General features: G+C 42.5%; 1 protein-coding gene across 1 annotated transcript in view; it reads left to right on the top strand.

The window, feature by feature from the left end:
• The window catches only part of LOC146785613 (arylacetamide deacetylase-like), a 105,251-nt gene that overhangs the window by 38,450 nt on the left and 53,708 nt on the right, over positions 1 to 13,093 (top strand). The window contains exon 2 of the mRNA XM_085634873.1: positions 5,581 to 5,803. Within this exon, the coding sequence (XP_085490999.1) occupies positions 5,581 to 5,803 (223 nt within the window). The remainder of the gene's footprint in view (positions 1 to 5,580; positions 5,804 to 13,093) is intronic.

The raw sequence follows: 13,093 nt of genomic DNA, 5'->3' as shown, positions 1-13,093 counted from the left end.
CTTCAATGTCCCTTTTGGTAATTGCTTCCAGGCCTAGGGACATATTTACAAGGTCTGGCGCATCTCTGCAAATCAGCAGGGATGCGCCAGAAGACTTGGGACAAGCAAAACCACCCGTGCGCCACTACAGATGCACCGCATTTACAATTCGGCGTGCCGTGGCGCATGGATGGGCAGATGCGTGTCACATCCCCTGTCGTAAAGGTGGCGCATTGCTGGAGTCGCGTCGCAAGCGCGCCGCAGCTCCAGCAAGTCTCGGGGGCGCCCTATGCCTATCATGCTGTGCAACTCCTTGCGCCTGCTTCAAGCAGGCGCAGGGTTTTGACGCAGCATGGCCGTAAAAGTGACTCAGTGAAATCTTGTAGATTTCACTGCGTCACGTGTACGAGGCGTACCTGCAAGGGAACGCCCACCCTGCGCCATAATGCCCACATGAATCCTGACGCAGGTTTCATGTGGTGCAGGGCTTTACAACGAGACTCATCTCTCTAGATGCGTCACGTTGTAAATAGGGCACAACGTGGCACAAGGTTTACGCCGCTGCTGCATCACAGGAGTGACGCAACGGCGGCGCAAATGAGGCGCAAGGGGCTTGTAAAACTGCCCCCTAATTTCTTTGCTTTTACTTTGTGATCGGATGAGGTCATTGCTCAGGCTCAGCATGAATGCAGTATCTGGACATGGGGGCTTGCTTTCTGGCCTGGTTGTTTGGAGTCGATCCTTGGAATGTGGTCTTAGTGGTAAATAGCCTTGATGTTGTCATGTGATCTCAAGGTGACATTAAATTATTTGTTTGTTGGTTTGACAGTTGTCACTATAGGGCTTAATGCCGGTACAGGCTTCGGCTCTTGGTAAAGCAGTTGTATAGGGTGCTGCTGCAGAGCTACAATGAGGGTTTTATTCAGAGTTTGACAGTGCAGTAGCTGGACCGCCTCTCTCCCGCACCACCAAACCGATGTACGGACCGTCCGCCAGATCAAGAGTTTTCTCCTGTCTGGTGGGTGGATGTTTAACATTCCCAGGGCCGTGCCGATGAAATAGGCACCGCAATGGGAACGCCAAAGACAGTCCCAATATGGCATTGACTGCTGCAGTCCATGTCCTGTAGGTACTGGTTTGCATGCACACAGAAGGGCACATGTTGTGCTCACCTGTGTGCTTTCACATGGCGTGAGGGAGCAGGAAGCCTTTTGTTTCCTCACTGCCACACTTTTCATGGGGGGTCGCACTGCCATGAAATGTTTGGCCATGAGGAAACTCGTAATATGCTAGGCAGGGCCTTAGCCGCCCTAACAAGCATATTGAAGCCTCAAGACTGCCGCACCACTGCCAGGGATCTCTGATCCCTAGCTGCTGCAGTGGTCCATGGACCGTCAGACTTGCAATAAAGCCTTGAGCTTTCTGCCACTGCTATTATGTTGCTCTCTTTGTTGACCCATGTTGTCTTAGGGCTTAATGCACTGTGTGATGGAAGATCCAGGCATCCAATGCATTCCCTTTCTTGTGTTAGCACTCGATCTCTTGGTTGTTGCCCAAGAGAGCTCCTAAAGGTGGAATGCAATGCGGTCAAGGCCCCCCTCAGTGTGCCTGCCCTTAATATATCACTTTTGCTTTTTGATTTGGCTGGGCTTTCTGCACATTTCTTGTTGGCTTTTGGATCATAAAAGGTCTAGGTTTGCCTCATGAAGTTCTCTCTGATCTTTTTTCTCAGATAGGGTACAGTAGAGGGCTAAATATCAGTGCTTGCTTGAGGTGCTGCCACTATGTCTGTCGGCTTGGCTCTACTGTGAGTACAGGCAGTTGCAGTTGTTGGCTAAGTTTCTGTTGTGGCTAGTTCCTGTTGTTGTCCTCACCCTGGGTTGATTATAAATTCTTTGTTCCATTTTTACTCTCTTTATATTTTTGTTAGAGCAACTTTGGGCATTGGCGTAAAGTAATAGAGAGCTTTGTGTCCTCATGGTTAGATCACTAGATTTATTCTGCAGATGGTTTGCAGTTTAGTAGCAGTTGAGAGACAATTAAAGTGCATTACGGATTTGTGTTTTGATGCATGTTTAATGTGCTCCCATGAGATATTATTTGACTATTTTCAGTAATGCCCAGCTTCTCAGACAACTAGGTCTTTCTCATGTGCTTTTTTGTGAATTATGGCTGGTGTTTCATCATCCTGGGGCAACCCTGGTTCTTAGCTTGACTTGACTTAGTTTGGACCCACCATGTAGAGAGAGGGCGGTGAAAACATCTTGCCTAAAGACTCCTCCTGGTGCACAAGCTGCACTGGCCTTGCACCGGGCCCCTCCACGCACCAGAGCCTCTTTGCTGCTCAGCTGCCCACTCTCCCTCTCTCTCATTCATTTCCCTTGACCCCCTGCCCTGTTTCACCAGCTTAGTGCCAGCTTTTACGGTTTTTGCAGCCACCCTTGGGCGATCACTGATGATGTGTCCAGGAGGCCCTGCCTGTCAACTTCAGTACAGGGAAGCATACTACTTCAAGGTGACATGCAGAATATTATTGGACCCAGTAGCCTGTGTTGGTTTCATGTCTTGGAGCTCATGGGGCCAGCCAGGGGGATGAGGTGGATGTTGTCGGCTCAAGTGCTCTGCTCTCATCTAGCGCCCGAGGCCCTCGCGGCTCCATGCTGCTTTGCAGGAGAGCAAACTGTTTACTTGTGGTCACAGTCACTCCCACAAGGTTCACTGTGAGCAGTGCTGGGGGTGGCGAATAGTAGGTGCCATGGGAGCACCAGGGGAGTGATCTGCGTTAGGACTCAATGGCGGCAGCTGCCATTCTGCAGTCACAGTTTCATCCCACTTGTATGCGTTATGGCATCGAGCTGAGTAGCGGGAACATGTTTCAAAATATAATTTGGAATTTTAAAGGCAAGCATAGAGCGAACATATAAAATATGAGGGACAATCTTGATTTAATAGTTTCAAGTCTCCTCCACCAGGGCCAAAGCAAGGGAGACCAAACACTAAATAAGCTGGTATTTTACATTTCAAGGCAGAAGTATTGTAATCAATCATCTTTATGACACTAGAGGAAGCCCAAATAGCAAGATATATATTGAAACCCATAAATAGATGAATTAAATTGAATTATCCTCAAAAAGGTTCTAAACATAAGGCAAATAATAAAGGAGAAAGAGGACACTAGTTTTCTCACAAAATGACTTATTGAGAATCTACGATAGGGCCATTTATTGAGGCTAAAAAAAATAGGGGCATATTATCAAGAAACGGCGTTAAAATTATCGCTAAAGCGGCGATAATGGGCTTGATAATATGCCCTTGAAAATTCCCATAGGATCCCATGTTCTGGTGTCAACATGGGCTTCTATGGGAATTCTCTGCGGCATATTATCAAGCCCATTATCGATGCTTTAGCTGCAGTTTTCTGCCGCTAATGCGGCGATAATTTTAACGCAGTGCTTGATAATATGCCCCATAGTGAGTTACAAAGATACATGTTCAATTCATAAAAAATAAATATGCAAAACATTTTCAGAAGGGGCTCTTCGAAACGAACTGTAGAAAAAACACGTACAAAAATGACAAGCATTGACAAAATGCATGCCCTGATTTGTAACAATAGGGAAAATAATGAGGAATTGATGCAATGATCATAGTTTATTCAAGGCAAAGTGACAAGATTACATAAAAAATACACTCTCCCTTTCGCCCTCCGGAACATTCAGGACCCGTTGATTTTCAAGAAGAACTTGAAAACATATTTCTTTGCCTAATTTCAGACATTTTGCCCCTCTTTGCTTTGCGCGGGGACACTTTTGAGTATCTGTGCGCGCTACAAATTAAATTAACATTAACAAGATTACATAAAAAATACTGAAATATTGGAATGAAATTGTGAATGAGGAGGCACTGAGAGAACTGATGAACAGTAGGCCATTGACGGAATCTATTAATAATATATAAGATGACGGATGCACCCAGAACAAGTACATAATATGTAATCATATTATAGTTAATCAAATTGGATTATATTGTTTAAAGAACTGATTCATGAATGACTAAAATAGTATCATGAACACAAAAAATATGTAGCAGAGACTTAGTGAATGATGAGGGAAAAGCATAAAAGAAATACATGACAAGTTAAGTGGTTTTGACTTTCAGCTATGATCCACAAATAATTGATTTAATCTTTATGAGAAGAACATTTATTTTGGGGAAAGAATTAGAGATCACATTTCACTTGAAGTTAGGGTGGATAAATAAGGCCCAGTAATATGAATAACTATAGAGTACTATGATGGACCAGTGGACATAAATGTAGTTAAAGACAATTATGGTAGGTGCTACCTAGAACGCTGTGATTTAAAGCCTTCTTATTTATTGTTAAATTTTTTTTATCCAAATACGAAGTCTGACTTTGCTTTACTTTATGTTTAAATTCTAAAGGTGAAAACTACATTTTCCCTGAAGACAGGACAGTTTGTAAAACATATAAATACACAATGAGAATGGATGATATAAATCAATGATGGAATATGAACTGAATACTTGAATAAACAAAAATAAGCATGAATGTGAAATATTAGTAACTGTGGGGCAGATTTACGTTGCGTGACACACTGGCGGCGCAACCTGCTGAGTGATATTTTTAAGCACAGGTAAAGCCACCGTGTTCTTGTAAATATTGCCTCTTTTCACGCAACATTTTGCGTGTTAGGGGCGTGACATGGCTGTTACTGTGGGTGCTCCAACGCAACACTCATGTCCACTGATGCATTTCCAGATTTACGAGCAATCGTAAATCTGGAAATTCATCAGAATGCTACGCCACCCTAGGGGTGACATAGCGTGGTGCAACGAGAAGAAATGTTTTCATTTCTCCTTGTTTTTTCCTCTTTCAATGCGTGCTGTATTCTACAGCACACATTGGAGGAGGAAATCACACCAATTGATTGTTTTTGTGGAGGAAGGTGCTCCTTTCTGCACTCAAACAAACTCCCCATGACGTAGGTATCCTTGCACCATGGTGCAAGGGTGCCTGGGCCAGCGCATGGCAGCAGTTTGTGCGTCAGCCCAGCGGGAAGCACAGAGATCTGACATATTGTAAATATGTTGCATCCCTGTGCTTCGAAGCTAATGCATCGCGGTGCAGCAAAGTGATTTGCGCTGCATTTGTTTCTTGTAAATCTGCCCCAGAGGGTCTTTGTGTATTGTGAGAGTCTCATCATTAGTAGCAGTCATGTTTATGTACTTCCTATGATTTGGAGAGGATTGAGGTGCCCCTATACATTTTTAACAAGGCGCTGAATAATATTTGTCAACCAGGAGAGAGATAAACTTGGTGTTGTATTTTGTGCAGTTGTTACTCATCGAAAGCAGATAGAGGAACATCAATAAAGACACAAGACTATAGCCTGATTTCTTGTTTGTTCAACTTCCACCCTTTGTATTGTCTTTGAACCAATGTCAAATTACTTGAAATGAATAGGTATTATTGTTGTTGTTTTGGGAAATATGTGATATGGCATTCTAAGTTTGACATGTAAATTAAATTTTTTACATGTGTTATAGGATGCTGAAATATGTTGCTTTATTTTTTTGCAGGCAGAGTTTACTGATATGCTTGGGCTAGTAGATTACATGGATATTATGGAGCTTGCTATTTCATATAACAATGCCCCTGCAACATCAGATGAAAATGTCACAGTGACCAAGACCACATTTAATAATGTTCCTGTTCATTTATATGTTCCAAAAAAGTCGTCACATACTCAAAGGAGAGCTATGATTTATTTCCATGGTGGAGGATGGTGCATTGGAAGTCCTGGTATGTATTAAAGTAAACTTATGTCATTTATAGAAATAAGATAATTAATGCTTATTTACTTTTAGTTTATTATTTTTTATTCTAAGTAGTGAGTTGAATGAAAGTTGAAAGAGACTGCCGTCATTTGCATCATTTGCCTCATCTCCAATGTGCACTTGTTGCTCTGGCTGTGTGATTTACCTCCTCTCCTAACCTCGCTCAGTGACTTCAGGTGAAGTTGAACACTGAAGAATCCTAAGACAAGGGCCCTAGAGTTTTCACATTCGTTCTTCACCCCCATTAAGTTTATGGGTCCTTCACATGATGGTTAAGTCCAGGAAGAAGCAGCGTGTATGTAACCAAAACTGAGGCTTTTTTTAAGTATGTGTTTTCTTCTGTTTCGTATTTTTCTTATAGGGCCAGCATCAAATACAGCCAAAACCTGTAGAGTCTTACAATCAGAGGAGTCTATCAATGTAAAATAGATTTTGGACTAATTCAGTTGTTCGTCAAGGTGTAAGAAAATGAGTGGATATATCTCCAGTTGACTCCTTGCAAGTGTGACTACATCCTAGGTTGATTATGACCTAAAATTATTATATAAACACCTATAATCTTGAAAACCATTGGGTAACAATAAATTGATTGATTATTGTATAGCCCTCTGTGTCACAAGATTCAGGCCCTTGGTGGGGAATCATCGAGGGTAGAGAGGGCCTCACTGAGGAGGTGGGAAGGGATATATCCTCCCTATGTAAAATTGGTTCAATGAATAGATATTCCTGCTGGATCCAAGACGGTGCCTAGTAAAGATAGGAGAGAGAAAGAAAAGGGGAAGAGACAACCAATGATGAAGGTGGGGGTGTTCTTACTGAAGGAGAACACCTGAAAGAGTCTACACCATGGGTGTCAAACACAAGGCCCGCGGGCCGAATCCAGCCCCCCAGACCTCGTCATGTGGCCCGCGTAGCCGCCGCCGGCCGCCAGCCTTCACCTTTTATTCTCGCTTTTTTTTTGACACAAGAAAGCCTTCACCTTTTATTCTCGCTTTTTTTTTTTTTGACACAAGAAGGCCGCCTCTTCAGCGCATGCGCGGCCCCTCTTCAGCGCATGTGCGGCAGCCTACAAGCCAGAGAACGTCTGCCCTCCAGCGGCGCCGGCTGTTCTACACAGGAAGCCTCCACTTTACATGCATTCAGGAAACCTCCACTTGTTTTTATATTGACCGCATGCCATCCTGTGATGTGACAGATCCAACGGCTGCCTGAACCCTTCTCTCCTGTACTGTAAGTACATATGATGTATGTGGGGGGGAGGGGGGGTCTGCTTACTTTTATTCTGCTTAAAAGTCTGAGCGGTAAACTTTGGATATACTGACCACTTCTGTGTCACTTTATGTGGTATAGGGACCATAAACTACAATCACCCAAAAATGTCCAAGAAAAGAAAAGTTGATGCAGAGGGAAGGCAATTTTAGGAGAGATGGGAAAGTGAATACATGTTTGTGATTAATGGAGACAAGCCGGTATGTCTTATTTGCTATGAGGCAGTGGCAGTGATGAAGGAATACCATTTACGCCGGCACTTTGAGACCAAACATGGAGCCAAATTTGCTAACCTTCGCCACCAGGAAAAGCAACAAAAGGTCCAAGAATTAAAAGGTAGCCTGCATTCTCAACGGAATATTTTTGCAAAAATGACAGCAAAAAATGATGCAGCAGTGAAAGCCAGCTATCTTGTGGCTGAAGAAATTGCACGAGCTTCAAAGTGCTTTTCAGAAGGTGCATTTGTAAAGCAGTGTATGCTGAAGGTAAGTGAACAGGTGTGCCCTGAGCAGAGACAGGCTTTTAACAATGTCAGCTTGTCAAGAAACACATCACAGACCGAGTCAGGGATCTAGCCTGTAATTTAAAAAAAAGTTGGCTGTAGAGGCATGCAGTTATCTGGCATTTTCATTAGCTGTTGATGAAAGCACTGACAATACTGATACAGCTCATCTAGCTATTTTTGTAAGAGGTGTGAAGGAAGACTTGTCTGTCAGTGAGGAGCTCTTGGATGTGGTCGCCATGTATGGGACAACAACTGGGAGGGACATCTTCAATGCAGTGGAGGAATCCGTAAATAAAATGAAATTACCTTGGGAAAAGTTGGTGGGACTTACTACTGATGGTGCTCCAGCAATGTGTGGATAGAGAAATGGCTTGGTTGGACTGTTAAAAGAGAAAATGAAAAAAAGTCATTGCCACACGCCGCTGATAACTTATCACTGCATTATCCACCAAGGAGCTCTGTGTGGCAAGGTTCTGCAACTGGATAACATAATGTCCACAGTCACGAAAACAGTGAATTTTCTGAGTGCACAGGGTCTGAATCATCGTCAGTTCCAACAATTTTTGAAGGAGGTGGGCATGGAACATACAGATGTGCCATACCATACAGAAGTAGGGTGGCTTGAGTAGGAGCACCGTTCTCAAGAGATTTTTTGAGCTTTTGGAAGAAATTACTCTTTTTATGCAAAGTAAGGGGAAGCCCAAACTGGCTGTGCGATTTTGCCATGTTGTGTGACATAACAGAGCATCTCGCCCAACTGAATCTGAGGCTGCAGGGCCGCAAACAAGTCATAACCTCAATGTATGAGGCAATAACAGCTTTCCAGGAGAAACTGCGCCTATGGAAGTCACAGCTTGAAAAAGACAGTCTTGCCCACTTTCCTATCTGCCAGAGCATCTCAACCTCATTCCCAGGTACTTTTTCATGTGCTCGATTGGGTACCAAAGTGAATCGGCTGATTGATGAATTCAATCGACGCTTTTCTGACTTTAAAGGACAAAACTTAACCTTTACCAGCTTTGCCAATCCCTTCAACATCGATGTTGACAGTGCACCACATCACCTTCAAATGAAATTAATAGAACTTCAGTGCAACAGCAGCCTGAAAGCGAAGTTCCAGGATGCGACAGTCGATGACTTTTACCGTCTCCTCCCCCCTGCTTTGATGCCACAGCTCCGACTTCAAGCTGCACGTGTTCTGTCCATGTTTGGGAGCACCTATCTATGTGAACAGATGTTTTCAGTCATGAATCTGAACAAGACCAAGCTCAGATCACGCATCACTGATGATAACCTCCATGCTGTTTTGCGGATTGCTACAGCACAAGACCTAACGCCAGACATCAATGGACTGACCTCAGGAAAACGATGTCAGCCATCTAGTCAGAAAAGTTAAAAAAAAGTTAATGCCTTGTGTTTACCATATGTGTAATAAACAGTGTTTGGCAATATTTGTATGTTTAAAAAAAAAAAAATTACTGTCTGTTACAAAAATCATTTTTCGATAAATTGTACAATAATTGTACATTTGAATATCTACTTGCCATTATTCTGACTATGTTTCTGCTTTCAGAGCTAGTTATTACTTACATTATTACAAAAAACAGTAATAATTGAATGCAGTGACAATAATTTATGATAATAAAGAGTGGACACATAGTCCTACAGATACAACCGGCCCTTTGAGGGTGACCAAACTGCTGATGCGGCCCCCGATGAATTTGAGTTTGACACCTCTGGTCTACACCATACTGATTCAGTAATGTCCCTTAGTTGAAGAGTGAGAAGGGAGAAAGATCCATTTGTTCTTATAGCCCTCACTCACTCTAATAGTGACATGCGTCATCATCGGGCTCATCCTAACTCTTAGAGGCCAGGGTGGGCTCAACCGTATTTCAGGGAGAACTTATGAAGATAATTGGTATGGGGTGTAACGTTAAGATAAAATTCCTGTCCAGCTCCTAAAGTATCCTTTATTAGTGGAGATGGAGGGAAGGTTAAAACTGACTATCATGGTTTGGGAGGGTATGATGGTTTGTGACTTTCAAATATAATTTGAGGACCTGAAGTGTGTTTCATTTGTTAACATTGCACTAGTAGCTTTCAGAAATGATTTCATGGACTAATATTAGCCACTTTGAAGGTGAGGACCTAGTGGATTTAATTTAAGCCCACCGAGAAGTCTTCAAGGCATTGCAAATTGACAAAAGAATTTACCATCATGCAAATGCGCTGGGTTCAGTTTCAAAGACTGCTCAAGACCCTTTTAAGGTACTTGAATTCTCTGATTTGGAGAATGCAGACACGTGATATACTGAGTTAGAGAGTGTGTAATTGGAGGTGTCTTAGGCCATAGGCAAGATATAATTGGTCATGGCTGGTAGAGACCATGGAGAATGACAGCAAAACGTAAGCAGGAAAAAAATTGGAAAAAGCAAACTTCATTTGACTAAACTGTATCTTGTGGAACATAGCTGGTCTACACATCATTTTCAAATCTTCAGAGACAGTAAATTATTTGCAATCTTTTGATCTTTGTGGCTGCAGGAAAGCTGGTGTGACAAAGACTTGGGGAACAGCCTTTAAAACAAGGTTTTTATCTTGTTGTGCCTTTACCTTGCATTTTTCAGCACAGATATTTTTACCACGTGCATGCCTTTACAACGCATGCCTTTACCACGGATGTAAGGTAAATTGGGGTGTGGGGGGTCTCCCCCCACAAATACATTGTTTGTATAAATAAGAACAATGTGTGGTAATGGCATGCGTTGTGAAAGCATGTTTGTGGTAAAATCATTAGTGGTAAAAAATGTGTGGTAAAGGCATACGATGTCTTTACCTGCGTTGTACCGTCGTACAACCCAAAGACTTTAATAAGCCAGAGTGTCAGTCTTTTTTCCTTGATGCCTCAAGGGAGTCCACACTTCATATTTACTGTCTTTCATGCAACTGAGCATTGCATGAAATATGGCACAGCACCAGAGTTAGAAAGATTCACCTGTTGATTATGTCACCTGCAAATCTCACCCTAAATCTGGCTATTCTGCATCATGCAGAACTGTGTCAAAAAAGGCAAATCTGCTCTGTGGAGACTAGCACAGAAGTCAAATATGTAAAATGTCTGCTTTAGGATAAACAACACAAGTTACATGCACGTACATAATATGATATGCCACTTCGGCTCTTTGCTTGTGTCTGTTTTTCTTTGGTGTTAGAATTTGAGAAGAAGCCATATCACACTATTTCAATAACTTATGGCATTTCACTAAAATCTACGTTTTGTACTGGCTATCTCCAGACACACCCTCCAGTGCAAGAGAATGATGAAGTATTAGGGTCAACTGTCAATGTAAAATATGTGTTGCTCAAGAAGGTTGATTAGTCGCTGCTCTTTGTGGAGTTTTGTATGCCTCACCCAGACTCACGTAAGCCCTTGCACAATCCTTAGTATATCTGGCCCCAAGTTTAGAAGAGTAAAGGGAGGCTGGAAATTCCAGTGTCCACTATATTTGACTGTTGAACAACTAAGTAAAAAAAGTACTGATCATATATAAACTTATAAATCTGCTTGTACTGTCTGGATACTATGGGACTGATGATGATGCTGGTCGGAAAGGCTCCGAATGGCGTTCGGTGCTTCCGAATCCGATTCAGAACTCGTCTTTCCGACTGATTCAGAAAGCCTTCCGACCGACCAATTACGATAGTCAGATATCATTCCGACTTTCTGACTCGGTTCCGAATGGCATTCGGAGTAACAGAGTCATTTGGAGCCAACTTGAACTGGTCTACGGAGCGCATTTCCGACCAATGTATTATGATGTAGGGTTCAGACAGCCTTTCCGAATCAGTTGTTCTGACACAGATTGGCTGTTGGAATCCCACTTTCGGGGCCAATAGCAGGCCCCCCTTCACCCGAGGCCCACCAAATAGGGCCCATGGGGGTACTCACAGGACCCCTCTTCAATACCATTCACAGTGTGGCAGGCACCATGGGGTGCCTGCCACAGGGTGCATGATTTTCCCCACCCACTCCTTTTTTCAATAGAAGCCTGTGTAGTCGGTCAGAACACAGGCTCCCAATAAAGTCAATGGGAGTCCAACCGAATGGTGTTCAGAACCATTGTAATAGGTCAGTTGGACTCCCCAAATGAATGTATGTATATATATGGATTGATGTATGTGGAATTTCTATAGTGCGAACCTAGAGAAAAGGCAGTGGAGCACTGTACATGGTCAAAGGTAAGCTTTAAGTTGGCAAATAATAGGAGAGGAAGTTGAGTTGTGCATTGTGGGGTAGTCTTCTTTAAAGAGGAGAGTCTTCAACTCTTTACGAATTTGGAGCAGCATTGGGGCAGCCCTGATCGATACAGGGATGTTGTTCCAGTTCCTGGGTGCATAGATGGAAAAGAACTGTTGTCTTTCTTTTACACTTCTGAAAATGGGGACACTTATGACTAACGGGGAGGGGAGGGGATGGGTGGAGTAAGGAGGGGCTTAGGAAGGGATGCTACCTACTCGCAAAAGACTATGCCCATTCCTTTTCAGAAACTGCACTTCTAACGGTACTTTGGCCAAAAAGGGAGCTATAACTGCAGTACATGACTCCAGATCAGAGCTGGAGTAAGTTCAGCACCACACAGGGCCTAAAGCTAGTACTGCAACCTACTCCCATAGAAATCAGAGGAGTTACAGAATTAAAATAAAACCCTATAATAAATAACATTACATTAAATTAACTAGTCAAAATGATAAATAAATATATTTTAGTGTTAAAAAAATAAAATTAGTGTATATTTTTTAATTTAATTATAAAATATTTTGATGACCATTTTTGCATCTAACGTAAAAATGTAACAATACATGTAATTGAAATATAAGCAAATTAATGTTATCAAATTCTATACATCACTTTCAATGTGTATTAATGAAAACCCAAAAACATTTATTTAAATTTAGGCACACGTATATTTTTAGCTTTAAATCTTTTTATTTATTTAACAAATAGCAAGTCAACTTGCTTTGCAAGAGGTATCAAATCATGGGCTACACAGAGCCTGGGCAGGTGACTTGCCAAAATATTCAAACAGGGAATGTAAAGAACAAAAGAAATATAATCTCATCCCACCTCCCTCTACCCCCTCCGCTGTTCACTGCAGGTTAGGAGTCATGTTTGGGCGTATAGTGTTTCACTGTTGCTTTGTGTCCTGATGAGTGGTAGTGTCCGATGCAGTAAGGCATAGGAGATGTAGATACCTGGGGCACGTAAGTTCTCGGAACTCCTGAGCAAGTATGGTTAAGAATAGCTGCCAGAGGTCTCTAAAAGTCAAGCCTTTCCCTGCTAGTCAATCAATCAATCAATCAATCAATCAATCAATCAGGGAATTGTAAGCGCGCTACTCACCCGTGAGGGTCTCAAGGCACTGAGGGGGTGTCTGCAGATCTGTTTAGCTGAAGAGCCAGGTCTTGAGGGTCTCCTGA

The sequence above is a fragment of the Triturus cristatus genome, chromosome 11 (assembly GCF_964204655.1).
Source record: "Triturus cristatus chromosome 11, aTriCri1.1, whole genome shotgun sequence".
Classification (NCBI taxonomy): Eukaryota; Metazoa; Chordata; class Amphibia; order Caudata; family Salamandridae; genus Triturus; species Triturus cristatus.
Note: the sequence above shows the minus strand (reverse complement) of the source record. Positions and strands in the feature narration are given on the sequence as shown.